General features: G+C 38.3%; 4 protein-coding genes across 4 annotated transcripts; 1 reads left to right on the forward strand and 3 right to left on the reverse strand.

The window, feature by feature from the left end:
- Window positions 1–2,324: 2,324 nt before the first annotated feature.
- LOC148100256 (granzyme A-like) lies at window positions 2,325–3,980 on the reverse strand. Its single transcript, XM_087848746.1, has 5 exons — window positions 3,917–3,980; window positions 3,553–3,694; window positions 3,101–3,239; window positions 2,582–2,857; window positions 2,325–2,486 (listed from the first exon to the last, which is right to left on the reverse strand). Exons 1-5 carry the CDS (start codon window positions 3,978–3,980, stop codon window positions 2,325–2,327), a joined length of 783 nt encoding a protein of 260 aa, XP_087704872.1.
- Window positions 3,981–8,049: 4,069 nt separating this feature from the next.
- LOC148100257 (uncharacterized) lies at window positions 8,050–11,728 on the reverse strand. Its single transcript, XM_087848747.1, has 5 exons — window positions 11,567–11,728; window positions 10,678–11,046; window positions 9,181–9,489; window positions 8,914–9,006; window positions 8,050–8,824 (listed from the first exon to the last, which is right to left on the reverse strand). The coding sequence occupies exons 1-5, from the start codon at window positions 11,610–11,612 to the stop codon at window positions 8,721–8,723; spliced, it is 921 nt and encodes a 306-aa protein (XP_087704873.1). The 5' UTR covers window positions 11,613–11,728; the 3' UTR covers window positions 8,050–8,720.
- A 3,779-nt stretch (window positions 11,729–15,507) lies between these two features.
- LOC102776104 (cell division cycle protein 20 homolog B-like) lies at window positions 15,508–25,923 on the reverse strand. The gene is made up of 12 exons (XM_087848748.1): window positions 25,811–25,923; window positions 25,412–25,460; window positions 21,072–21,288; window positions 20,434–20,543; window positions 19,822–19,873; window positions 19,196–19,312; window positions 18,169–18,380; window positions 17,937–18,031; window positions 17,461–17,689; window positions 17,125–17,250; window positions 16,914–17,037; window positions 15,508–15,625 (listed from the first exon to the last, which is right to left on the reverse strand). The coding sequence occupies exons 2-12, from the start codon at window positions 25,451–25,453 to the stop codon at window positions 15,528–15,530; spliced, it is 1,422 nt and encodes a 473-aa protein (XP_087704874.1). The 5' UTR covers window positions 25,454–25,460; window positions 25,811–25,923; the 3' UTR covers window positions 15,508–15,527.
- On the forward strand, window positions 21,905–24,467 carry gpx8 (glutathione peroxidase 8 (putative)). Its single transcript, XM_006790004.3, has 3 exons — window positions 21,905–22,163; window positions 22,323–22,584; window positions 23,871–24,467. Exons 1-3 carry the CDS (start codon window positions 21,957–21,959, stop codon window positions 24,032–24,034), a joined length of 633 nt encoding a protein of 210 aa, XP_006790067.2. The 5' UTR covers window positions 21,905–21,956; the 3' UTR covers window positions 24,035–24,467.
- Window positions 25,924–26,705: the final 782 nt, after the last annotated feature.

The following is a 26,705-nucleotide window of genomic DNA, read 5'->3' on the forward strand; positions in this document are numbered from 1 at the left end:
ACTCTGGTGCGCACTCGTCTTTATGTATTAAGTCCAAAGGAAGTGGTCTGAAAATTCAGCATAATGGACTCAAGCAAGGCGTGGGAATGCATTTGTTTCAAAGATAGTGGTAGCATTTACAAGTATTCATAACCATGTCTTTTTTCTATGTCGTTGCTGAGGTTTGTTCTGTCTGGTGTACTATGAGTCATCCTTGAGTGTACGTGTCCATAAATCTACTTGTATGAAAAAAGCTAGAAGAGTGTATTGATGTTAAAAGAAAAAGCACTTTACAATAACTTTACAGCTGGTGTATTTCCTTATCAGACATGTAGCTTTGAAGCAGCTTCACCTGTCAACTAGTGCCAGTAAGAGACAATGAGGCATGTCTGTCCGCAGACAGTCCACAGATACATCCTGAAGGAAACATCTGAAAGGTAGTGCCCAGAAGAAGAAGGAACTGATTATTTTCAAATTATTAATAATTAATTACTTAATTGAATGTATAGTCATAAAGTGGATGTTTTCTATGTTGACATTACTGTAATTAATACTACTCAGAATGAGAAGTCAACAACCAAGACAGTATGTGCAAGAAAAAGTGGTGAATCTTTCTGGCTGACAGGTTGAATAATCTCACTTTGTTGTTTTACTTTCATGGGGTTTGTGTGTCCACAAAAAATGTGTTTTATCTCATGTGTTTCCAGCAAATGTGATTGACCGAAGCAAACAGGAGCACTTATATTTCTCTTGGTATTTTATGTAATTTGCAAAAAGAGAAAATATCATTTCTTTTAAATTAACAAACGTCTTTGTTCACAAAAAAGAAAAAATGAGAGGAAAAGGAGTAAATATGTCATTTTCCACTGCAGGAACTAGCTGATTGTTTGTTTGTTTTTTCCAAAGGAGTAATTTTCTGTTGGCCAAGAGAAAGAATATAGGTCTGGCTTTTCATGTCTCAAAGCTAACATGTCAACCTATATGTGCAATCTGCAGTGACAGCATCTAAATTATTAAATTGTAATCCATCACCTATCACAGTGGCTGTGTCCATTTTTTTAAATAGAACGGCCACAAAGGCAGTTATCTTGCAAATATTTGACTCATCTGACTTTAGTTCCTGCAGTGGAAATGTCTAACCACAGCAGAACTACGATCACATGTGCGTATAAGAAGAAACGCGAGAAGCTTGAGAAGTATCAAGGGCTCAGAGGAGAGCTGCAGAAGATGTGGAGGGAGAAGGTAACAGTGGTCCCAGTATTAATTAGAGCACTAGGTGCGGTGACTCTTAAGCTAGGCAAGTGGCTACAGCAGATCCCAGGAACAACATCGGAGATATCTGTCCAGAAGAGCGCAGTCCTAGGAACAGCTATGATACAGCGTAGGACCCTCAAGCTCCCAGGCCTCTGATAGAGGACCAGACAGAGACCGCTATGACAACAAGACGTCAAAGATTTCCATCTTGTTTATCACGTTGATGCCTCTGGAGTCATGAAATTTCAGTTTGCTTAATTTATTCATGATTCAGTTGAGTTGTTTTTCTGACAAAAAAGAGTAGACTCTAACTGAAGGTGTTGTTCTGGGTCTTGTTAAATTAATATATATATTTAACCGCTGACAGACAAGAAGTATGGTTATAATAAAAAAAGTTAACATATATTTACTGTTAACTTTTTCAATTCGTGATTGTGAAATATTCATCATTTTCAGCTTCATTTCAACTTTTGATTTTGTGTTTTTTTTTTTTACTGTGTATTAAGTTGTAGTAGCGCAAAGTGGCTGCAAACTGAGGTCAGGTCACTAAACAAATTATAATGCATCATGGATAATCCTAACCACCATCATTCAATTCAATTTAATTTATTTATATAGCACTCTTCACAGGGTAAAAACCACATTGTGCTTCACAGTAATATAAAAACAGAAATACATTTTAAAAAAACATTTAACCATAAAGTACATAAACAGGACATCTTTCATACTGAATGCAATAACTTTGTCTTTGCAAGACATTTATCTAGACACTCTTATCTCAATATGGCATCTGATTCTTGGTGTGCTTGCTTTTTCTACATTTAGTAACCCAGACCATTGGTTACTAATGCAAAACAAAAGTACATTACAGAAAAGTACACTTCTATCAGTCAACTGAATTTCACACCATATTTCTACAGGTTGACAACCACTGATTTACAACAAACGTTCAGTAACACTCTGCTTTAACATCATCCCTAAAATCATAAATATAGACAGATATAAATGTAGACTCGTGGTGGCAAAATAACACAACTGAACTTAGTATCCCTCTTTAATTTAAAGATGGAAGCAGGAATGATTCAGAGAACTCATTCTATTTTAGATCCTTTCATTGTATTTTTGATCCACTTGAGTTGTTTTTCTGACAGAAAAGAGTAAACTCCGGGTTTTTTAATGAGACCACACATCCGTCCAAAGGAAGTGATTCCAGCTAGCACACCATTGCACATGAGAGGTCCTCCTGAATCCCCCTGCAAAGAGAGCAATAATATGAGGTTCATTTTTTCATTTATTTTTCGACTCGTTTACGGTTCAAGTAGCGAAGTGGACGGTGAGGCGGACATACCTGACAGGTATCAGCTGCGTTTCTACCATTCGAACCAGCACATATCATGCTGCTGGTGATAACAGGATTGAGGCTGTAATAATCAGCTGAGTTGCACTTCACTCTGTCAATCACTGTGACATTGACAGACCTCAGGACATCTGACATTCGATTGACATTGTTTTTAGTGGTTCCCCATCCAGCCACCACACAGACGCTGCCAGCTTTCGGCTCCTTACTGGTTTTGGGCAGCGTGAGCCAGTTTACAGCTTTGGTTTTTTTCACTTTCTTGTCCAGCTGAAATTTAAATAACACTTATTTAACCATAATGGGTTCATCTTTGCTTTTATAGAATTAGTAAAAACAAACAACAAAACACACACATTTATCATATTTGAGAGAGTGCATGTATATATTTGAGCTTATATGTAAAATTCTGACTTAGAGAAAATTCAACAAAAACAAATTTTCTATAAATTCCTCTAAATATAATTATCAGCAATCTTGGATCACTTTTCCATTTTTTTGTAGTCACATTACCTTGAGTAACATGAGGTCATTGACCTTGTCCGTGCCATCATAGCAGGGATGAGGCAAACTTTTTTTCACCTTTCGGACCTGTCGGAAATCTTTTTCATCTGCTTTGATGGAGTGCACCCCCAGCAACACCTTCTTAATGCTGTAAGAGCAAAAACGGTGCAGTGTTAAATTACAGTTCAGTTATGGAATAGGTTTACTGACTAAGAAAGTGCCAAATATGGTAACAGTGATCAGAGCAGCACTTGTTCCTTGTAAAGAAGTGTTCAAACCCCTGAGCTCTTGTGGTTTCTTTAGTCACTATCTGCCAAATTATAGCTGCTATAATGAATGCTGAGTGGAGCATCATAAAGAGGAAATGTTACTGACTAGCATGACATTTTGAATAATCATAGTGCAACATCTTTGCAAGATCCAACAAAAATTAAGATTGCAATTTGGGGAAAGATTCCTACCTAGGACAGTGTGCAGCAGTCAGGACCCATGCTTGATCAATTAGTACCCCTCCACATATCGGTTTGTCAGTCTCCAGCAGAGCCATGTAAGGCAGCGAGTGTGGCTGCACTTCATTACCTCCAATGATCTCAGAACCATGACCTAAAGTGACAAATATTCAAAGAGGTCATTGAGATGAACAGATAAATTCTCTTCACACCTTCCTTTGTAAAACTAAAAGACATTTAGATCACACAATCTACATGCACAACACTAAACAAAGCATAAGAAACAAGCAGAAACATTACCATGACTTAGGCATATTTACATCAATTAATTCATTAGTATTAAATAAACAAATGCACAACAGATGAAATAACTCACTTGACTGAACAATGAGAAGGACAATACATGAGAGGAAAACACTGAAACCCCTGAGGCAGAGCATTTCTTCTTCTTTCGCTTTGATCTGAATAGACTGAAACACACTATGGTGCACAAAGTCGCCTTTATGTGAGCTCAGAGGAAGTGGTCTGACAAATGGAAATTCATGTGTCATGAAAAGCGGTCGCGTGCATGAGTTGAGGATACATTCATTTCAAAGCCAGTGATCCGATTTACAAGTAAATCTCGTGATCTGTGTGGCACAGTGCAAGTCATCAGTGGGTGCAGGTGTCAATACATGGACTAGTGTGAAACAGTTGGAAGAGGACATTATTCATGTTGAAAGAACAAGTCCTTTACAAGAACTACACTACCAGTCAAAAGTTTGGACACACCGTCTCATTTAATGGTTTTTCTTTCTTTTCATAGCTATTTACATTGTAGACTCATATGGCATTATGTAGTAAACAAATAACTCAAAACATATATTTATATTTTAGATTCTTCAAAATAGCTACTCTTTTATTTGATTACTGCTTTGCACACTCTTGGCATTCTCTCGATGAGCTTCAATGAGTCAGCTGAAATGGTTTTCCAACAGTTTTGTAGGAGTTCTCAGAGATGCTGAATATTTGTTGGCCCTTTTGCCTTCACTCTGTGGTTCATCAGATCCCAAACCATCTCGATTGGGTTTAGGTCAGGTAACTGTGGAGGCCAAGTCATCTGATGCAGATCTCCATCACTCTCCTTCTTGGTCAAATACCCCTTAGACAGCCCGGAGGTGTGTTTGGGGTCATTGCCTGTTGAAAAATAAATGACGGTCCAACTGAAGGCAAACCAGATGGGATGTCGTGTTGCTGCAGGATGCTGTGGTAGCCATGCTGGTTCAGGTTCATTAGACCTCCGCTCTAATGTCCAATCCTCATGTTTCTTGGCCCAAACAAATCTCTTCTGCTTGTTGCTTTTCCTTAGTAGTGGCTTCCTAGTATCTATTTGAGCAAACCCACAAAGGAACCCTGACAAAGCCCATCTGTCATGGTCCGTGTGAGCAGCTGGGTGTGGCTGGTGTGGATCCCGGCCTCCTGTAACACTAGCGTTCCCCCTCCTCGACTCAGAGATGGGCTTTCCCTTTTCCCTTTACAGAGGGTACATCTTTCACCATCTTACAATGCTGTGATTGCAGCCATTTCCCAACTCTCTGTGAATGGTACTCATGGTCTTTGATCAGTGGGCTTTGGTCAGTGGTTGTTGATCAATGGTCATGAGAATTAGCATAATTAGATTAAGGAACTGACCCCCCAGCCCAGTGTTTATAAGGTTGGGGAAACCTGCAGTCAGCTGAGACTGAAGAGGTCACTTGGATGAGTGACAAAACGTTTCTTCCACAAAACCCTACATCCAGATGAACAGAATCAACTTTTGGAGATTTTCTTACCTGGATGATTGAGCATGCATCAAGATATTTAGTTACATATATGCACTTCATAATTCCATATATTTTTATTCATATATTTGATGGCTTCAGTGAGAATCTGCAATTCAAATTGTCATGAAAATAAAGAAAACCATCAAATAAGAAGGTGCGTCCAAACCTTTGACTGGTAGTGGTCACTATGGTCACTTTTTTTTTTCTCTGTAAAGGTTCTTTTCTGTTTTTCTTATCAGACATGTGACTTTGGAGCAGCTTCATCTGGCAGCTAGTGCCACTGAGAGTCAGTGAAGCATGTATGTTAGCTGGGACTCCACAGATATACCCCGAAGGAATAATAATCTTCTCTAAAATAAGTATGAGGCTTAGTATTTAGTCTGTCTGAAGTCTGTCTGAAGTTAGAGTGAACAAGGTTGGAAACATCGTCCTCTAGTCAGGTATCCTTTGTGATGTGGCAAAATACCATTCATGTTTAGAGTACCCAAATGGTTAGTGTGGGATAGCAACTAGCTCTACAAGTAATTTAAATTCCCAATGCTATTGACTAGGCTAGAAGAGAGCACCTTCTTTCTGTATTTGCATCTGTTGCTCCAGCCCCAGACACATCTGACCAATAAGCAGACTAAATGTTCTCATGTGGTTTGTAGTGACATGTTTTTCACTTTGAGTTTTTTTTTCTGTGTGAATTAAGAAGAAAACCACAGGAAAACCTACCCCCCACCCCCCACCCCTCAGTCTAGCCCAGTCATAGACTGGAAGTTGAGCAAAATTAATGACTGAGTTGGTAAGTTGGTGGAACATAGTCATAGCACTGCGTAGCATTTGTTCCACTGAACACTATGCAGTGGTTTCAAAAAGTAAGTATAGGTCTTGATTTAACACCTTGTGGAACCACCTTGGGCAGCAATAAGTTAAAGCTCTCATATTCTGTATTACTTTAACACTTTTTGTGGCAGAATGTTGGTGAACTGTTCTTCTCTAGACTTAGACTAGATCACCGTAACAGCTTGATTACTTTTTTTTCAGCCGTTCTGCTGCTGTTGGTATGCCTGACATCTTTCTCTTGTTGCAGGGCCCAGTTTCAGCCAAGCTTTAGCTGTCAGACAGATGGCCTCACATTAACTTTGCATTAACTTTGTATATAGATGAGTTCATGATCGAATCAATGACTGCAAGGTCCTCAGATCCTGTGACTGAAAAACAAACTCAGGTCAACAAAGCTCCACTGCTATTTAATGTTTGACAGTCGGTATGAGGTGTTTGTGCTGATATACTGAGTTTGGTTTTCTCCACATGTGGCACTGTGCGTTAGAGTCATTGTTCCAAAGAACACTGTTCCAAAAATCTGGCTGTTTGCTCACATTCTACTTTCATAATCGTACAATTATGAACTTTAACATTTAATATGCTAACTGAGGCCTGTAGAGTCTGAGATGTAGCTCTTGGGTTTTTGCAATGTCTCTCAGCACTTCATGGTTTGACCTTAGGGTGAATTTGCTTTGACATACACTCCAGGGAAGAGTATGCCTTTCTATAACACTGACACCTGAGTGCTCCAGACCAGCAAACTGCCAAAACCTGTGCTTTTATATAGGTGGTCACACATGCTGATGATCAGTTAATCAAGTGCATTGGCAGCACATGGCTGCTACATACCTTTTTACTTTGCTGTAGAAACAGGAATAGAAAAGAACAGAATGGAATAGAATAGTCCTTTATTGTCATTGTACATGTACAACGAAATTACAGGTGCTCCATACCAACTGTGCCGGGAACAAATATAAATAGTAGACAACAGGATTAAAAAACAAACAAGATTAATATAAAAAATTATAGAAATTATAGAAAGAACAAGTTGGTACAATCCCAAAGTCTTTTTTCTTTGTTTTTCATTAAATGTGCGCAAATAATCAAAAAACCAACAACTTTATTGAATATTTGTATTTGTGCCACTCTTGTGGCAGAGTATAGTAAGTAATCAACTGTTTATACTACTATTCAGTTACTGTTAACTTGTTTCCTGATACGCTACATAAATCCTAAAGGCAGCTTAAAAACTACATCTAAAGGCCTGAGAACCATGAGATCAGCAAGGTCTTTATGTAAAACACATTGCTTGTTTGTGTAATCACTACTTTTTTGGTTCAAGAAAAATATCTCACTCTCAATCAAGAATACTGGTAATGTTATTTTCCGTCTTTGAAATGCTAATGTTTCATTTGGGTCATGACATTCAAATGAAACTATTGAGAAGACCCTAAAAGTTATGTTTGTCTAATTCTAATTTAAAGCAACAAATACATTTTGAAAGAAGCTTTATAATATTTCGTCCAAAATCAATGGGCCCTGTAATAAAAAAAAATATTGTAATAAACAAACAAATGAACAAAAAACACTAAAAAAAATAAAAGAAAAAAGAAATCCTAAAAGTGAAGAATAACAACAATAAATACTTTTTAAATTTTACAGTTTAAATTTTTCTTTTTGTTCCTCTTAATAGTTTATATTTTTATGACTTATAACTTCTAGCAGCACTGGATGAAATATATTGTTCTTTGCTCATTTTTCACATTTACTGACTTTCTTGCTTTTTTAAATAAACTAAAGGTGAGTACATCAAGAAAAAGTGGAAAAACAAAACAACATAATACATAATAATATGTGATTTCTTCCTACTATTCATTAAAATCAAATGACGGTTTAATCTTGAGGTAAAAAGTGATACTGCAGTGGTCCATCTGACACTTCACTGCATTGACCTGTGCTAATACTTCATAACTCAGACTGTGATGAGTTACAGCATGACACATTTTGTGGGAAATGACTAACAGGTAGTTTTAGTTAAAAAAATAAGCATAAAATGCTTTTAACAAATACTCCAGGGACTACTTTTTAAAATTTTGAGGGTCACATATTTTCACATATGCTCACTAATCTGAATGGTACAACCATACAATACAAAACAACAGTGTAGCTGTCTGTTTATAAAGATGAAGCCAATGTGAAAGTGCCTTAAACCTGCATCCTATGTGAAGGGCCGCTGCAATGCAATATCTGTGGCTGCGTAAAGGCTTTTGGTACTATGAGTCTGTGGGTAAACGGCAACGGAAAACACAATCCTGTGGAGTTCGTGGTCTTAGTCACTCATTTAGGATCAAATTGAATAAAAATTTAAATGTATTTTAGAAAATTTGGTCATACCATGTTTCAAAAAAGAAGGTTTAACTGTAGTATTTTCTACTCACTGGTTAACGATTCATTTGCAAATGAGAAGCAGTTTATTTAAAAAATGAATCTGTCTCCATGTATTCTATATTCATTGTGTTGGCATTTTTCATTTGAAGAGATTTTTCTACAAAAGTCTTTTTCCGTGTCTTAACCAATGCCTGGAGTTTTCTGAGGGACCAGATCAACTACTGTGTCTTCAGTTGAGAGCAACACTGGAGAGATGTAATGATTTGATTCTTCAAAACTACCTGCTGTTTAAAAAATAAAAATAAAAATTATGTTATATGTTATGGAGATTTTTTTTAATATATAGATTTTTTACTGGAGAAAGAAGACCTACCTTTTTTAAGGATGTGATAAAGAATCCACAGTAGAGGAGCAAGCAACATGAGTTTAATGACCATGAAAACAGCAAAGATGATATCGTGATCTACTGAAGTAGAGAGGATACAGAGACACAGATACAAAAGAGGGAGATGAGCACCAGTTTACAATGATGAGTAAACGGGCTGAATATAATAGAATATTTGAAGTTGTTGTCAGTTATTGTACACAGTATCTAGGAAGCAAGCCATGACACAAAAATAAACAATAAGTACTTCCTTACCTGTTTTAACGTCTACTGTTGTAGGGTTACTCTGCAGGATGATGTTTCCACCAGTAACACTGTCAGGCCGAACAACAAAGGCAGAGATTTGTAGCAAATACTTTGTGCCTGATGTTAAGTTGGAGATGCTGATGCTCATCACTGCAGAACCATTGGTGCAGGAGTAAAGGACTGTCTCACATCTGCTGTCACATATGGTCACATTGTAACTGTGTGGTGTTGTCTGCATAAAGGCAGAGATATTCCAACTAAGATTCACATGTTCCGCACCCACTGAGTCCACTGTCACCGACTGAGGGGAATGTGGACCTGTGGGAAGAAAAACAGTCAGAGTCGAGTAAGAGCTCAGGATCATGGATCATAAAAAAGAACATGTTATCAGATAGGTTTGATGAAAAATGATGGAGAAAACAGAGATTTAAATACCAGATGATGGGTTATTATATGAGCAGAGCTAGATAGGTCAGTGAGGGGGCATCTAGCCAGCAGCAGAACCAGTATCTGCTCTTTTGTGGGGAGGAACAGGAGAATCCTGGTAAAATACTAAAAAATGAACTCCAGCATGAACTACGGTGGACTAGTTCATCTATCTAAATTGGTTGGAGGTACTGTCTCATGTTACTGCGCTTTGAGCAGGGATCTCCAACTTCAGTGAGCTGCGGGCCACTGCTGGCACTGTCATCTCATTGTATTATTTCAAATATTGTATAACAAGACAAAACTACAAATGTGAACACAATTTTTTTTCTCACTCTTAACTAACTGAAGCTTTTCATTGAACTACCAAATAAATAAATTGGTACTCTCTTTCTGGCCAGACACATTGCAGCACTTTGCAATCATTATGTTCATATTTAACAAAATAAAAATGCAGACATAAGTGTACACATTAGTTTTTTACTGCCAGTGAAAAATGTTTTCTTTACAAATAACTCTCTTACTGAACTAACGCAGCCAGTCCCTCAACATGTTTGTACTGTCTGCTCATATTGCCTTCTTATTAAATAATTTTAATGATCTTTTTAATGATCTTTTTATGGAACAACGGGAAAGAAATCCTCCCTAACAAAAAGAGTAATTTCAAGGGCCAAATTGCATTATATTTTTTCACCTCAACATATGGGCCGCAAGTAGGGATGACACAGGCTGCAGAGGTTCAGAGGTTTAAACCAGCAAAACTATTTTAATAATGATTTTTTTCAACTGCAACCTAACTAATCTCTTATAAATAATAACAGGCAGGTGGATGCAGGAAATAAACAAAGCCCCATAACATAACCAGTAGAGGATGGGGTCATTTTCTTGTGGCAACACACTCACCTTAGACAGGTAGAACAAGTTTTTAGTCACTGCATCATGTTTCAGTGAATCTGACTGTTTGCATTTTTTTAGTTGTGTGCCTCATCTTTATTGAGTATCATATTTAGACTATGTAGTTACTATATTTGTCAGTTTGTCAGTTTCTAACTCCAAAAACAGCAAAAATGCATTACTTACCCTGACAGACAACCATGTGTGGTTCCTTACAGTAGCGAGCCAACAGGTTCTTGTCTTTTTCCAGCATGGCCTCTAAACTTGCACAGCAGCCTTCATAGTTTCTCCTGTACCAGTGTTCATAGCCCAGTTGTTCCCCATTCACCCACTGCCAGTCACTGAAGACACTCTGGCGTTTCAGACCAAGCCAAAAGCTGACTTTTGTGGCCGGAGTAGCATTCAGGACAGTGAAGTACTGCTCCTCTGTGGTCAGGACAGCAAGGTCTACATAGTACTTCTGACAGAACTCCTGGGCTTTGACCCATGGCATAGGTCTTTGGACTAGGAAGTAATAAGAAGAGATCTGACCCACTGCTAAGTCATGACATACCACTGCGTAAGGGAAGAAAAAAAAAAACATAGATGAAGGCAGAGTAGTTAACAATAGCTATGTTTGGTTGTTGGATTGTAGTATAATCTATTAGACATGTTTTCATTATATACATTTAAATAGTGTGTTGCAGTATTTAGTAGAATAACTGTGTACAAGTGTTAAATAAATACTGAAGTATAGCCACCATTTTTCAATCTACAGAAATGCCCAAGTTGTAAAGACAGACATTAACCTTAAAGACGAAAATGCAACTCAGAGATTTGAGACTACATTTGTATGTCATTGTAGAAGAGCATGGAACAGGGGGCAAGGGTCTTCTCCCTCTAATAATCTGTCCTCGTGAGCAGCTAAGTCACATTTTAGCTAACATTAACAGCAGCTAGAGTATGCAGTCAGAACATACGTACTAATAAAAAGCATATTGCCACAGATGTTAGACTCATTTTGACATTTACAGACAATGAAACATGGAATGCCAACATGCTTGACTCATGTTAAAGAAGTTTTGCAAAATGTTACCTAAAATCGCCAGCTGTTGCAGAATTGCCGTCTCATTGCCAGACATAAAGTAGAATCCGTGTAGTTTTCTGGAAGGTGATATATATGTTTTTATTTCTTTCCCATCAGACAGCTGACCATGAGCTGTCTGGTGTTTCTCAAGTACTCCCTATAGTCATCCCATACTCTCTCCTTCTCATTTGCCGGGACTCTGTTCGTGTGTAAATTTATAAAGCCAGCTAAAGCCTCAGGGTGATGCAAGAGGTAAAAAAAAAATGGGAGTGTCTAAAGCTCAGTGCTTACCTGTATGAGGACGTTTTCAGGAATTAGTTACACAAGATATTAAAATCTATAAATGCATTAGCTTTACATTGTTTGTTTTCCTAAACCTTTCCAGTATCAAATATCCTAACCATTACAATCTGCTTACTAACTGCTATTTGAATTTTTTTTTATCTCTACTGGAAAACAGAAGATTGTGCTTGTTGGCAGACAAAAGTGCCTGGAAAAGCTCAACAATGCCACTGTAACTGAAGACTAGGAGAAAGCTGCCTAGCTTTTATAAGGGGGTTAAAAATACGGTGTAACTAGCTCCACCCTGCAGTCTATTTATAGAACAGCCTGGTTGATAATTTGTCAGTTAGAGTGTACTTTTTGACTTTCAAATATGAGCCCGATTAAATATTTGCAGAACAGCAAACAACATTATTCAGGTTTCAGACTCTCTTGTCTGTCAGGTCTCTGTATTACCCATATGGAAAATTATGCAAAAAATTAAGAATGATGTAAGGTTTAAGTATACATTCACTACCGTAGTCAATGGGAAATTGTTAAAAAAAAAATGTTTTCTATTTTTCCCCCATATGTTTGCACTTCATCACAGACATAGTAGTTTTTGTAGCATAAAGCAAACACTAGAATTGTAAACACTCCCCCTAAGTCACATCTAGATTCACATACTTGCCGAGTGGTGGATACTGTAGTGAGTATACTGAGCTATAGATACAGTGGCTTGCAAAAGTATTCGGCCCCCTTGAACTTTTCCACATTTTGTCACATTACAGCCACAAACATGAATCAATTTTATTGTAATTCCACGTGAAAGACAAATACAAAGTGGTGTACACGTGAGAAGTGGAATGAAAATCATACATGATTCCAAACGGTTTTTACAAATAAATAACTGAAAAGTGGGGTGTGCGTAATTATTCAGCCCCCTGAGTCAATACTTTGTAGAACCACCTTTTGCCGCAATTCCAGCTGCCAGTCTTTTAGGGTATGTCTCTACCAGCTTTGCACATCTAGAGACTGAAATCCTTGCCCATTCTTCTTTGCAAAACAGCTCCAGCTCAGTCAGATTAGATGGACAGCGTTTGTGAACAGCAGTTTTCAGATCTTGCCACAGATTCTCAATTGGATTTACATCTGGACTTTGACTGGGCCATTCTAACTCATCAATATGTTTTGTTTTAAACCATTCCGTTGTTGTACTGGCTTTATGTTTAGGGTCGTTGTCCTGCTGGAAGGTGAACCTCCGCCCCAGTCTCAAGTCTTTTGCAGACTCCAAGAGGTTTTCTTCCAAGATTGCCCTGTATTTGGCTCCATCCATCTTCCCATCAACTCTGATCAGCTTCCCTGTCCCTGCTGAAGAGAAGCACCCCCAGAGCATGATGCTGCCATCACCATATTTGACAGTGGGGATGGGTTGTTCAGAGTGATGTGCAGTGTTAGTTTTCCACCACACATAGCGTTTTGCATTTTGGCCAAAAAGTTCCATTTTGGTCTCATCTGACCAGAGCACCTTCTTCCACATGTTTGCTGTGTCCCCCACATGGCTTGTGGCAAACTGCAAACGGGACTTCTTATGGTTTTCTGTTAACAATGGCTTTCTTCTTGCCACTCTTCCATAAAGGCCAACTTTGTACAGTGCATGACTAATAGTTGTCCTATGGACAGATTCCCCCACCTGAGCTGTAGATCTCTGCAGCTCGTCCAGAGTCACCATGGGCCTCTTGGCTGCATTTCTGATCAGCGCTCTCCTTGTTCGGCCTGTGAGTTTAGGTGGACGGCCTTGTCTTGGTAGGTTTACAGTTGTGCCATACTCCTTTCATTTCTGAATGATCGCTTGAACAGTGCTCCGTGGGATGTTCAAGGCTTGGGAAATCTTTTTGTAGCCTAAGCCTGCTTTAAATTTCTCAATAACTTTATCCCTGACCTGTCTGGTGTGTTCTTTGGACTTCATGGTGTTGTTGCTCCCAGTATTCTCTTAGACAACCTCTGAGGCCGTCACAGAGCAGCTGTATTTGTACTGACATTAGATTACACACAGGTGCACTCTGTTTAGTCATTAGCACTCATCAGGCAATGTCTATGGGCAACTGACTGCACTCAGACCAAAGGGGGCTGAATAATTACACGCACCCCACTTTTCAGTTATTTATTTGTAAAAAATCTTTGGAATCATGTATGATTTCTGTTCCACTTCTCATGTGTACACCACTTTGTATTGGTCTTTCACGTGGAATTCTAGTAAAATTGATTCATGTTTGTGGCTGTAATGTGACAAAATGTGGGAAAATTCAAGGGGGCTGAATACTTTTGCAAGCCACTGTATGTCAATTAGGAAATACTTCCTTTCAGTGTACAACATTTTACATAAGGGACGCAGAATATGTTGACCCTTTTTGTGCAGCCAGTTTATGCTGAGTGGAGCCATCATGACTTTGACCTGGCGTTAAAGGCCAGCATATTTGTAAAGCATTTGGGATGCAGTAAGCTCACAGAAAAACACAACTTATGCAGATTTCTTCTCAGTTCTTTTTTTAAAAATTTCAGTTTCTTTGCTGACTGGGCTTCATTTCAGACTGCACTTGAGGCATGTTGCTGCTTTCAGTTGAGTGTTGACATTATTCATCTTGACCTTACATATCATCTTAGTCAAAAGTGGAACAGCGTAGGCTAGACTTTGCAGACATCTGAGGTTACAGGGACTATATAAACCAACCTCAGTCATTGTACGTTTGCTCCGACATCTCAGTGTGACTTTGAACATATAACCTATAAGAAATAACTCATGTAGAGGGGGGGGGGGGGGGGGGGTCTTGCTCTCTTTTTATAAAGGAAGTCTTCACCACAGTGCTTTTGCACAAAGTGTTCTCTTAAGTCTTCTCTGGTCACACTCTTGCAAGTCAAATTTTGCAGCACATATGCTCACACACAAAGTCTTTTCAAGCAGAAATCTATTCTGCTTCATTTTATATTTAACTTAAGTCTAAGTGATTTAACTACTAAACACATAACTTTTAAAACAAACCACAAAGCTTTCACTCTATTTCTATGTAAAATAGGTAGTAGGGATGTTTCATATCATGGGGGCAAGAATAAAAGCTACCTCAGGCTGACAGAGTGTATTCTACTATTAGGTTCCTAAATTTGATTTTATTGTGCAAAATATAATTAAAAAAAACATTTCAGGAAGTCAAAATTTACAATGAAGACATATCAGAATGTAATATAAATAAAAACACAACAAACTCAAAGTGAATTCACATACAGAACAAATAAATGCTGATTAGCCTTAAGTCAGCAGCAGCAGATTTCAACTGTTGGTGCTGAGCTATTTCATATATGTGTACACTAAAACATGTCCCATGTCTGTCTTTTTTTACCTTTCATATGATAGTAGTCAGTATGGCATATCTGTCATATCATAACTATACAAAAGATTCATGTCATCTAGCTATTAAAACAGGAAACCTGTGCTACCGGCATGCACGATGCATGACAAAAGGTGTGAGCTGATGGTAAACTGGCTTCGAATTGTGGTTGACATCATGGGAGGGAAATGTGTGGTCTCTATGACACAATTGCCAAGAAAGCAGCAATGTGCACTTATGTGGTAATCAATTGTAGACCTATTTCTAACCAGATGCTAAAGAACTTTATTATCAATATGAATGTCACGGTTCCATGACGCTGGTTACTACAAATCCCAGATGTGAAAGCGCTGGTCCGCACCGGTGGAGAAGATCTGAGAATTGTCAGGGTTTAAGGTCAAGTGAAGGACTCGATCAGAGTGACCTGGTTAAAAAAAGAAAAAAAAATCATTTAAAAGAACTGAAAATCAGTTCTTGTTGTTGCTATAAGTAGTAAGAAAATGCCACATTAACAGGGAATTAATATTGAATTGTACTACCTTGATTATAATGCCTTTTTACATTGATTTTTATGTTTTTTGATGGAATCACACATCAAAAACCAGGATTAGAAAGAAAAGTTGACAGACATCTTGGATTCAGGAGATAATGAAATAAAAGCAACATGAAGTTAAATGTAAAAAATAGATAATACCAAAAACTGAACAATATAAGCACTCTGTTCCAAACCTCACTGCGCACATATTTGTCTGTGATTCAAACAAGCATCTCATTCAGTAACAACTTCTCCTTGTTTGCCAGTACAACTGAGTCAATCAGAGCCTTATTGGCAAAAATGAGAAGGGGGACTTTATGACTGTGGTTAACCAAGAAAATGGTGACTAAAAATCTGCCTACAGAATAACGGCCTGCATTGGTGCAACTCAATGGGAGCTATACTATTTTGTTTTTGTTTGTTTTTTTCCATTATGAAAACAAGTCAATTTCCCTCTCTTATCATAACCAGTATTCCTATGGGAATAGGACTTTACCACAAGGGTTGATATCAGTAATTGCACTTCTGAAAAATAGCGCAGAATGACCGTCAAGTTTTCATTTAAAATATAAAAGTACAAAAAAACCTTAAATTAAAAAAAGTAAATTTTGAAAATTACTTGATCATTTTTTTATTAAGTAAAATTATTCAATATTACACGTTAGTGGGTTTTCAGTAAAAGTGTCTTTTGCATTCAGTGCTTGGTTTGAGCCCCCCTGACCAGAAAAACAGGAATTTAGCATTTCTGTTAGCGGTTTATTTCTCTTTTTTTTTCCCCTTAAGCCATAAGTATTGGTTTTCTAACACCAGCTCACAATACGACAGGACAGTGTGACAGCTCATATTAAAACCAGCAACCTTAGTTTCATATTCACTAGAGGGAAGCCCAGAACACGAATCACTCAGCACACGATGGCCATTAAAGACATTAGTGGTAGGTGACAGAGCTGCTGCACTGACAACAACTGCTTCTGTGAGAATATTACTCACTGTGTTATTGACGCAACAACATTTGTTCCTATGAGTATGTTGTCAATGTGTTGAGACTAAGTTGAGATAGTATCAGACAGCAGTGCTGATACAATTTAACGTTGCATTAAACATAATTATTTGCTTTATTAATAAAAAGGTTGTAGTAATGTAGAACAGTCTTGTGTGTTTTTTTTGGTTTTCTAACCTGTGAACTGGTAAATGGGGCTGAGAGAGTGAAACTCCCACACCCAAGATGTGACTTTGTGATGAGGTAGGCCATGACCTGTAACCAGACATCTCTTCTTTTCAGCCCATTGTAGAGAACATATCTGCAAATGAGGGTAAATAGTAATAGTTTATCCAGCATTTATATACAGCAAAACAAAAATATCCACAACACTGTAATTCTCAAGCACCTGTGAATTTGTTTGGACAGAAGTAACACAAGATGCTGATTGTGTGTCCCAGATTCTCAGCTCACCATCTTTCCATCCCCCTCCTGTAGCAATAATGTTTCCCTGCCATGGGCACCACCCCATTGCCTAAAAAAATAACACACACAAAAGATGGATACATTAACAGCATTTTTAAATCTCTGTTTACTAACCCAAAATCCTTACACATTAAAACCATTAGCCTCTTATTCACATTTAACTGCTTTGACGTCTGCTCAAACTCTGTAACTCTGGCTGTGTCAGCCTTTAAAAATGCCAAACAGTTTACTTTTAGCCTCCAAATCCAAGTACACAGACCTTGACAGCACTGGGCTGCTTCACTGTCATTATTGGCTGACTTGACATTTTTTTTCCCATGATGTCATCATCCCAGATATGGAGAAGGCCTTCTGTGGAGCCGCTGGCCAGCCATTTGCCTCCTGGTGACCACTGCAGACTGCAGACCCCCTCCCTCTGGGTGGTTGCACCTACCAGAGGTGTGAAAGCCCGTGGGTCAAGGTGACAGATATGTCCAAGAACAGATCCACTGTCAGAAAAAACACTGCTTTTATGGACACTTTTATTGATTAAGTGTCTCCTACCCTGTCCGTGACTAATTCATCTACATTTCTTCTACTAAAGAGATAAAGCTGTATGACTTTAGCTCTTATCCTAAGCCTATCTATCCTATTTATTCATTCATTTATTTAGCAGAATTTCCAAATTGGTCAATCTTTTCCATTTCATTATTAAACAGCACGTTCTTTAAATACCAGAACAAACCAAATGGGTACCTGCTAAGTAACTGCTGTTTCCAGGAAAGAGCTCTCACCACACTCAGGTGTGACAGCAGAAACCTCATGTTCTGCTTGTGTTCGACATCCCACAACTAAAGAGTCAAAGAGAGACAAAGACACCACAAACAGTCATCCTGCTGATTCAGTAAATATGACACTTCCCTTCTCACAGAGCCCCCCATACCACATTTAGTCTGAATAAGTTTCCAACCTCTATGAGCTCATTTACCTGTATCTCCCCTCGTCTAGTCGCGATACTGAGGGCTCTTCCATCTGTGCTCCAGCACAGAGACGAGACCGACTGACAATATCGGCATCCTGATTGTGGACTCAGGTCCAGATGTCCAACCAGACCACGAGTTTCTGAATTCCAAATGTAAACTGAAGAGCCGAGTCCTAATGCAACCATGCCACTACAGCTGCAGTCGAGAAGGTTAGTGTCTGAAATGACAAAGTTGCAAAAACAAAGGACTACAGAGGACTATATCGTAGCCATAAATTATTGATGAACAGAATGAGCCTTAATTATAAACATTAGATTTTTTTTGTTAAATCTGTTATATCCACCAAAGTGTTTTCAGTAAGTATTTTTCAGAAAAAAAACAAGTAGCAGATGTTCCAGGTTGTATTTTTGTTGCCCATATGGCTATGCTATTTAAAATAATGAAATTTCACCAGCATACCCCAACACAACCACCATTATTCGTCAAACATGATGGAAATGTTATAGCACAAAGATGTGCAACTTCTTAGTGGCCCAATACTGATAGAAGAAGAAGTGTCACCTGATCCTAATCCAGAACAGCATGCTTATCAGTTTTAAATGCAAATAAGCCCACAAATAAGCACCAACCAACAGTGGTGAAGTAAAGGCCCAGCAGAGGATCTCAAGGGAGGAAGCATCACATTTAATCATGTCCATGCATTCTAGACTTCAGGCAGAATTAATGCAATGCAAAGGATTATTAGTTTGTTCAATTACTTCTGACCCTTTAAAAATGAGATTATTTATAAAAGTGACTATAATTCCTAAACAGCTAATGCAAAGCATTATTAACCCCAATGAATTTAAGCTGAAAACTACATTTCAGCCACATTTTGGATTGTTTTACAGTCTTCTGTGGTGTCTGTGAAGGCTCTCAGTCACCCAGGTCATTGTAGTCTAAGGAGCTTGGAAAGAAACATCTACTGTGGTGTTGTACAGAAGCAAAAAAACAGTATTTGTAAAAGTCATTTAGGGCTTCATTTTCTCTTACAGTAGTCATTCAGCAGTGATGGTGCACCCAACTTAACCACTGACTTCCCGTGCAGGCTCAGAGTGGCTTTGTTCAGAGTGGCAAATGGCTGAAGATCATATTTTCTTTCATCATAACCTTCAATGATAAAATATAATTTAAAAGATATTGTTACAAAACATACATTGTACATCTGCTGTTAATCCATTAATTTCCAAACACTTTCTTTGTTGTGTCGTGTTTTTGACATGAATCAATAGTTGCAGCAAGCATCCACACTGATGTACATTAAGCACTCGTTGCATTAAACTAGAACGTGTTGAAACTAGTGATGACTGCTAAAGTGCCTAAATGTGAATAAAGTCTCAAGAGAATTTAACACGTGATTTCTTTCAAACTTTTCTTCCTTATTGCTATTCCAGATGTCATCTTTGTTGTCTTTGTACGCTACCAAATTTCTCCAGACTTCAAAAACTGATGTGCAGTCTGATAAAGTAAACCTATAAGTACATCATCCAGCATTCAAAAAACAAAGCGAAAAAAAGACTGCAGCGTGATCAAAGTATGTATTTTGGTTCCCCAGTATGACATCATGTAGTATCAGTCCAGAGATCATTCACACAATCATTCATAGAAACATGATCTACCTGAGCGATTGAGATTTTCAGGTTCTTGAACTGCAGGTCTCCACACCCATCGCTGTAAAACAAAAACAAAAAAAGGGAAAAGAATTATTACTATTCAGGTTTCAAAAATATCTAACATTAGCATATCATTGAAAGTTAGCATTAGCAATATATGCAGATTTACTTTTTTATATGCTTTATACATCGATCTGTTGCAGGGCCATAGCACAAGACAAGAAAAAGTATTCACAGTTAAAATCAATTCAGAATAACCAATCACCCACTGCATGTCTTTGGACTTCACACAGAAAGGCCCCAGACTCTACATAAACCCAGGACCTTCATCCTGTGAGGCAGATGAGCTAGCCACCACACCACCATCTCTGATAGGATAATAACATTTTATTATTCTTATATCAAACTGATTGTGTTCTTTTATTTTATTTCACCTCGACCAACTTTTGGAAACCACACACATACAAAACTCTCTGACTTTTTTCACTTTTAAATGAAAACTTCTATGTTCGTGTATGAGACGATGACTTGCAGAAGTCAGTTTAGCATCCCCCTCAAACTATTACATCATAACCACACACAGACACAAATGAGGAAGTGCAGCTTCCTTAAACAAACCTCTTGTGGGGCATTTTCTGCAGCAGGCCGTGTCTTGGCAGGGATTGTGCACTCTGTGTTCACCAAGTTAGCAGACTCAGAGTGAGACAAGCCTCCCACCAATGCTGCCTCTGGTGAAATCAAAGGACATCATAGAAAACGTCCAACAGCTCTCAAGTAAAACTGTACTGTGTCAGTATGATGATACACCTGGTGAAGATTAAAAAGAATGGATATTGTTTCTAGATATGGGCCTAGGGGAGTGCCCGCCTGTGCATTTTAAAATCAGCAGTGTCATATAAGAACAGTGTTACCCAGCTGAATCATAAATATGTTGTTCAAGTGCAACACCAACAGCTTGGGTACAGTCCCCAGTGGTGACTAGCGTCTTCATGTGGCAGGATAAAGTTGGTTGGAGTTTTTTAAACCAAAATATTTATCCAAATTACGCAAACATTGTTGCATTTTTATGACATACACATTATGGTTTAAATCCTGAATCAGTCGTTTTTCCCCTCTTCTAAAAATCAGTCGTTTAAAACCTGACTTCGGGTAATTTTTGAGTTTAATCACACTTTTAATGAACTAACTTATGTGAATATGCCTGGCATCAGTATTGCATTATTATTATTACTGAACTTCTGTGTGTTGTTTAATACCTTGGATTTTTCCTGGTAGGATTCCCTGTCCCGGTTCATGCTTTCTCGGTGGAGAATCGAGCTCCAGCCTCTGACAGATGGTATCAAACTCGAAGCTTGGCTCACACTGCCGCCCAGGGGCCAGTGGGGTACTTGCAACAGGGCCTTCTCTGCAGCGCCTCTGGATGATCCGCCTCCTGAAGTATTTGTATGTGACTTCATGGGCCTCGTATTGTCCCTGAGCAGAAAAATAACAATGATTTTTTTAATACCATCTCAAAATAAGGTTATTTAAAATGTACTGAACAGCAACTTTATATAATTAGAAACTAATCTATTAAGAGACTAACTTCCTGTTAAGATTTTTCAAAACCTTTCACAGCAGATGAAGATTCTGTAGTTATTTAAATGTTTTACAGTGATTACTGAGGAAACCACTAGAAAGTTTGTATGGTTAAGTGTTTGCTGAGGTTCCTCTAGTGCTACTAATCTGCACTGAGCATTCAGGCATGTTTATTATTATTATTATGATTATGATGATGATGATATTATTATTATTATTATTATTATTATTATTATTATTATTATTATTATTATTATTATTATTATTATTATTATTATTATTGTTAATAATAATAATAATAATTTGTTTTGTTTTGTTTTTAAAAAAAATATTTTCAGCTGACCCTGTAGTCGGCCTATATAGGATTCTGTAGTGTAGCTGAAAGTCGAGTATTTACATGTAAAGTTCACTTATTATTAGTTTTATTTTGCTGCTGAGTTTCCGGTATAGTCGAGTGCACCGTTTCTCCGTCCAGCTTAACGCGACTATTTCCTCTGATCCGCCCCAGATCTTCTGGAAGGAGAGCCCCAGTTCAAGCCACGGTTTGCTCTTTCCCCTCCAAGATGGAGGCTTTGGGAGGTTATCCTACCAGGTCCTCCAACCCAAAAGCGAAAAAGTTAACTGTGCTGTTGAGCATGACGGTGGGTGTGGGGTGTTTATTTCTTCTGCAAACCCAGCTGGTGAAACCCAGTAAACCGAAGGATTTTTATTCTTTCGAGGTGAAGGACGCGAAAGGGAGGACGGTTTCTCTGGAGAAGTACCGAGGAAAAGTATGTCCACATCATCAGCCGTTGTTTCAGACTGAGAATAAATCTGTTTAACTGTTTAACTTTCCCCGTGTCAATTTAGACTTGCTTTATTTGCAGAGTCTGTATTTTTAAGAGCTTTTTAAAATAACTGTGCACTGCGCTTAATCCCCTCCTTTGCAGGCGGCCTTAGTTGTAAACGTGGCGAGTTACTGCCAGCAGACGGAGGCGAACTACAAGTCTCTACAGGAGCTCCACCGGGAGCTGGGCACCTCTCACTTCAACGTCCTGGCCTTTCCCTGCGGACAGTTCGGGGATACGGAGACCGGAACCAGCCGGGACATCGAGGTTTTCGCCAAGTCAGCCTACGGCGTTACCTTTCCTTTCTTCAGCAAGATCAAAATAATGGGATCAGAGGCTGACCCTGCTTTCAAATTCCTCACAGGTTGGGAGAAAGGCTTTTAACGAATATCATGACTGTGGGATCACTGAGTGAGATCACAGAAACGCTGATTACATATTTATACCTGCTCCAAGTGCAGGATGTATTTAAGGATGGAAGGAAGTCAAATTTGGAGCTGTCACCAAAACTCAAATACTTAACAATTGGTCTCACCTGTATTCCAGGTACAAGTGTTGATAGTCTAAAACCAAACTAGATTAGGCAAAGCCTACTTTTACTTCATCTGAGAGGAAAATAATCTGTTACTGTTGCAAAATGTGGAGATGAACGTAAAGTTTTGTATTTTTTCAATCACCCCAGGGTAATTTAATGAGTTTTTATGAACATGATGCACCTGAAAGAAGACCTGCAGAACAAGTCTATGAACTCCAGAGGTAACTGGAATATAAAGTATGGTTCTGATCTATTCTGTGATTACAAGACTTGATGGTATAAAATTGAATCAATTCAGTGTCATATCTGCTAAGTAACAACTTCATTTATGTTTGTAAAGCAGCAGAACTGACATTCTGCTCCATGCATTAGAATTTGTTTTTATTAATTAGCTGTATTTTTACAGTTACAGTTAATATTATTAATATACAGTAACACAGCAGTCGTGGTGAGCTATAATGATTAGCAGTAGCCAAGGGGAATGTATCATTTGAATTAATGCTATTACAGCATATGAACATAAGTATGCACATTTGAGTTTTTTAGTATTAGGTTTTCACTTGATTTTCTTACAACACATACATTTTTCACTGCACTATCAAATTATATAACATTGAAATGATACTATAGGATTGTGTAGCTATTTTCTTTTATTCTTATTTTATTTATTTAATATAATTTTTTATGCATGTATTATTTTTGATTTGATAGTGTCCACTTCTGTTAGGAAGTAGCTAAAAGGAGTTATTGGGGTTCTTTTTTTCTGTCGTCGTGGTACTCTGCTATTAAGTTATTAAATTAAGGCATCTGGTATTTTTGGTATTTTAGCATCTTATTTTAGCAACCTGTAATCTACCTAACTGTGAGTGTTTTTAAGCATATTTTAGACCCTGATGTGTCTGTCTCTGTTTTATCCTGGTTTTACCTATGAGGAATATTTTTTGTCTTCAGTGTGTAAGAGTTTGTTTTACTATATGGAAACTGAATTACTTGTTGCTGCCCATCTTGGGTAAACAACTTTAAAGATTGCTTAAAAATAAGATACTTTTTTTTTTTTTTTAAAGAAAGAAATGTAGCATTAACGACTGTTCTGCGGCATCTTGTTTGTTTTACAGATTCTGTGAAGAAAATTCCAAAGTGGAACTTCTGGAAGTTTCTGGTGAACCCAGAAGGGAAGGTGGTTCGATTCTGGCGAACAGAGGAGCCCATGGAAAGCATCAGAGAAGAGGTCACAGCGATGGTGCGGGAAATCATCCTAAAGAAACGAGTGGAGCTATGATGGCCCCTAGTGATCGGTACTGGACATAGCACTGCTTTATGTCTGTGTTTCCTGAGCTGTGGCAGCCAGGAAGGACTGAACTGTTGACAGTGAGTGTTGCTTGGAGAGGGTTGTCGTTCCAGAAAGATGCAAGATGAAAATATCAGGCAATCACCGTGATGCAATGCAAGTCAGAGTGTGTGTGCGTGTGTAAATGAGTGTATGTGGGGAAGTTTATTCTGTGGTCAATGATGAGCATTTCTTATAATGACCACTGCTGCAGCTGCAGTGGTTATTTAGCTTTTCAGTTGTTGGCATTTTGAAATGTTCAGCTTTCCTTCTTTTCATCTCTCCAGTGTTTACATTAAAATCTTTTTTTAAGAGGAAGCAAATTAATTGAGCCTGATTTGACTGATTTGAGCCCAGCAAACTGTGCAGCATCTATCCAACAATAAAATGCTCTCATAAGTATTTGATTTAACTAATGACTTTGAAGATTTTTCATTTAGATGTCCTGTGTTGTGGGTATCAAGCATCTTTCTTAACTGAATAATTAAATCACATTACACATTAGCTGCTAATGTTAATGCATTGATATTAAGGCCATCTCCTTAAATATGGTGCTGATACCTTCCATGCTGTAGTTGATTTTTCTGAATATTTATGGCTATGAGAAAATAATATAAAATAGACAATAGAATCAATGAATCGCATCTTAGTACTGACAGCAGTGAAGGGTGACTATACGACATCACTGTTGGTGTGGATTAAATGGACAGTTGGAGGGCAGCAGCAGGTGAGCTGGCACAGGAAGAAACTACCAGCTAACAAGACACTGCCTTCCAGCCACCCACAATTAAACAGCTTCACTTTCATCTAAGCAGAGTTTGCAAACATTTAAAAGTCATATTGAATGGCTTTTGAGCCATTAGTGTGACCCACAGTGAAATGTAACTGTTAAAGTAGCAGAGCAGTGTGAGCTGGCTGAAGAAACGTCAGCTAACATTACACTGCCACCCAACCAGCCACAACACATCTGTCCATGTAAATGCAAATGCGTGGATTTGACTGCGCTGTACCGACGTCCAGCTGCTCATTTATCAGTATGCAAAATGTAGAATTGTCTCCCAGCTTTACTCTCGGCTGACTTCTTATAATATAATATAATATAATAAGAAGCGGGTTATGTGGCAGTGTCGGCAAACATGTTTCAGGTGAGTTGACAGTAGCAGTGAGGAGCGCAGCTGACAGCTGTCAGTCAAATAGCACAGCCAGCAGCAGTACACTGCCGCACTGACACTGCAAGATCAGCAGAAAGAGGAAGGAGGCAGCCAACAAATGAAGCGGGAACATTTCTGATTATTTTAATGCCAGTTTCACTTTAGTTCCCCCTCTTACCTTGAAGGGAAAGTGCCGCTTTCCTGTAAAATCTCGCAACATCCTCCTCCTGATCATAAAAACAAAAACACCACAAGCTCAGCTCATCATCACGTGAAACTAGTTTCTAACATCTTAGTCTGTGCTTTCAAAGAGTTATTCACCAAGGTGAGGACTATTTCAAGTATGCTGCAATTAATATAAGTGACTGTGTGTTTTGGGTTTTTGTTTGTTTTTTCTACACCACTATACGTAGCACATGCTGTGGTTAGAAGAACCCAAATAGGAAGACTCCCTGTGTTTAGTGTTTGAGTTGCCTGGTAGCAGCAACAGCAACCGATCCTAAGTAACATATAACATGTCTTGACTGCTCTACTGAGGCTATTTTAATTGCCCGCAACTATGTTATAACTTACTTACCCATCTGCGTGAATCTTCACTCCAGCGTTTCAGGCGCATCTTCCATTTCCTTCATTTAAGCATGCCCCAGTCCCCACTATCTCAGTCCTCCCTATCTCAGCCCAAGTGAGGACACTGACCGGTCATGTCTGGTGCACCTGTTGTCTCCTCTCCTATATACTCTCGCTGGGCGGACGCCGGAGCGGGAAGCAAAGTCCTCTGCTGTGCTATTGGCAGTTAGGTCCATTTCCCCCCTGTTTTTAATTAAGCGGCCTATAGACTCGCTCCTATTCAGGGATTCCCTTCGCGTCCTGGTTTCTAATGGAAACAAACAGACAAAGAAAGAAAAAGAAAAGAACAACGCGGTAATGTTATAAAGGTGGAGGTGGCTGCGTGTTATCAGTTGATGCCCTAACTTAGACAAGGACAAACTACTTCACCTTCATTTCTTTAGGGTGGTGTCAGTTTGCACACTTAATCACATGGTTTACAGATGCAGGCTTTTATTCAGCTTGTTATGTCGCTGAAGAAAGCATAATTTTAAATATAAAGGCTAATGATGATTATCGGTTATAGTTACATTAGGAAAGAGGTAGGATCGTGCAGTTTAGCACCTTTAAAGCACACGAAAATTTATTGTAAGTAAATCACAAATCCTGAAAACATGCCAAAACAAGAACTGAGACCCTAGAGCGAATAGCCTTAAATATTTTGCATGTTAAGAAATACAATTATTATTATTTATATATTTATTTATTGCTAAATTGTAGGCCTAATAAGTTGTTTTAGATGTTTGGAAGTGAATTCAAACATCAGCAAATTTTGACAACACATACTAATAAACACTCCGCAAACTGCAGATTTTACTGATTGGATTTAATGCGTTGTCATAAACCTGTAACAGCTCCTCTGGTGG

Source organism: Neolamprologus brichardi, chromosome 12 (genome assembly GCF_056152115.1).
Source record: "Neolamprologus brichardi isolate AB-2024 chromosome 12, ASM5615211v1, whole genome shotgun sequence".
Classification (NCBI taxonomy): domain Eukaryota; kingdom Metazoa; phylum Chordata; class Actinopteri; order Cichliformes; family Cichlidae; genus Neolamprologus; species Neolamprologus brichardi.

Bases quoted from the DNA above. Each gene is read 5' to 3' on its own strand.
- LOC148100256 (XM_087848746.1), bottom strand. From the start codon at position 3,980: ATGCTCTGCCTCAGGGGTTTCAGTGTTTTCCTCTCATGTATTGTCCTT. The intron at 3,695-3,916 runs GTGAGTTATTTC...TTGTCACTTTAG, and splicing joins CCTTCTCATTGTTCAGTCAA to GTCATGGTTCTGAGATCATT. The intron at 2,858-3,100 runs GTAATGTGACTA...TTTAAATTTCAG, and splicing joins ATGACCTCATGTTACTCAAG to CTGGACAAGAAAGTGAAAAA.
- LOC148100257 (XM_087848747.1), bottom strand. From the start codon at position 11,612: ATGTCTGGCAATGAGACGGCAATTCTGCAACAGCTGGCGATTTTAG. The intron at 9,007-9,180 runs GTAAGGAAGTAC...TCTCTACTTCAG, and splicing joins AACAGTAGACGTTAAAACAG to TAGATCACGATATCATCTTT. The intron at 8,825-8,913 runs GTAGGTCTTCTT...TTTTTTAAACAG, and splicing joins TTATCACATCCTTAAAAAAG to CAGGTAGTTTTGAAGAATCA.
- gpx8 (XM_006790004.3), top strand. From the start codon at position 21,957: ATGGAGGCTTTGGGAGGTTATCCTACCAGGTCCTCCAACCCAAAAGCG. The intron at 22,164-22,322 runs GTATGTCCACAT...CCTCCTTTGCAG, and splicing joins TGGAGAAGTACCGAGGAAAA to GCGGCCTTAGTTGTAAACGT. The intron at 22,585-23,870 runs GTTGGGAGAAAG...TTTGTTTTACAG, and splicing joins TGCTTTCAAATTCCTCACAG to ATTCTGTGAAGAAAATTCCA.
- LOC102776104 (XM_087848748.1), bottom strand. From the start codon at position 25,453: ATGTTGCGAGATTTTACAGGAAAGCGGCACTTTCCCTTCAAG. The intron at 17,038-17,124 runs GTGCTTGAGAAT...CCTCATTTGCAG, and splicing joins CTGTCCAAACAAATTCACAG to ATATGTTCTCTACAATGGGC. The intron at 15,626-16,913 runs GTTAGAAAACCA...TTTTTTAACCAG, and splicing joins CCCCATTTACCAGTTCACAG to GTCACTCTGATCGAGTCCTT.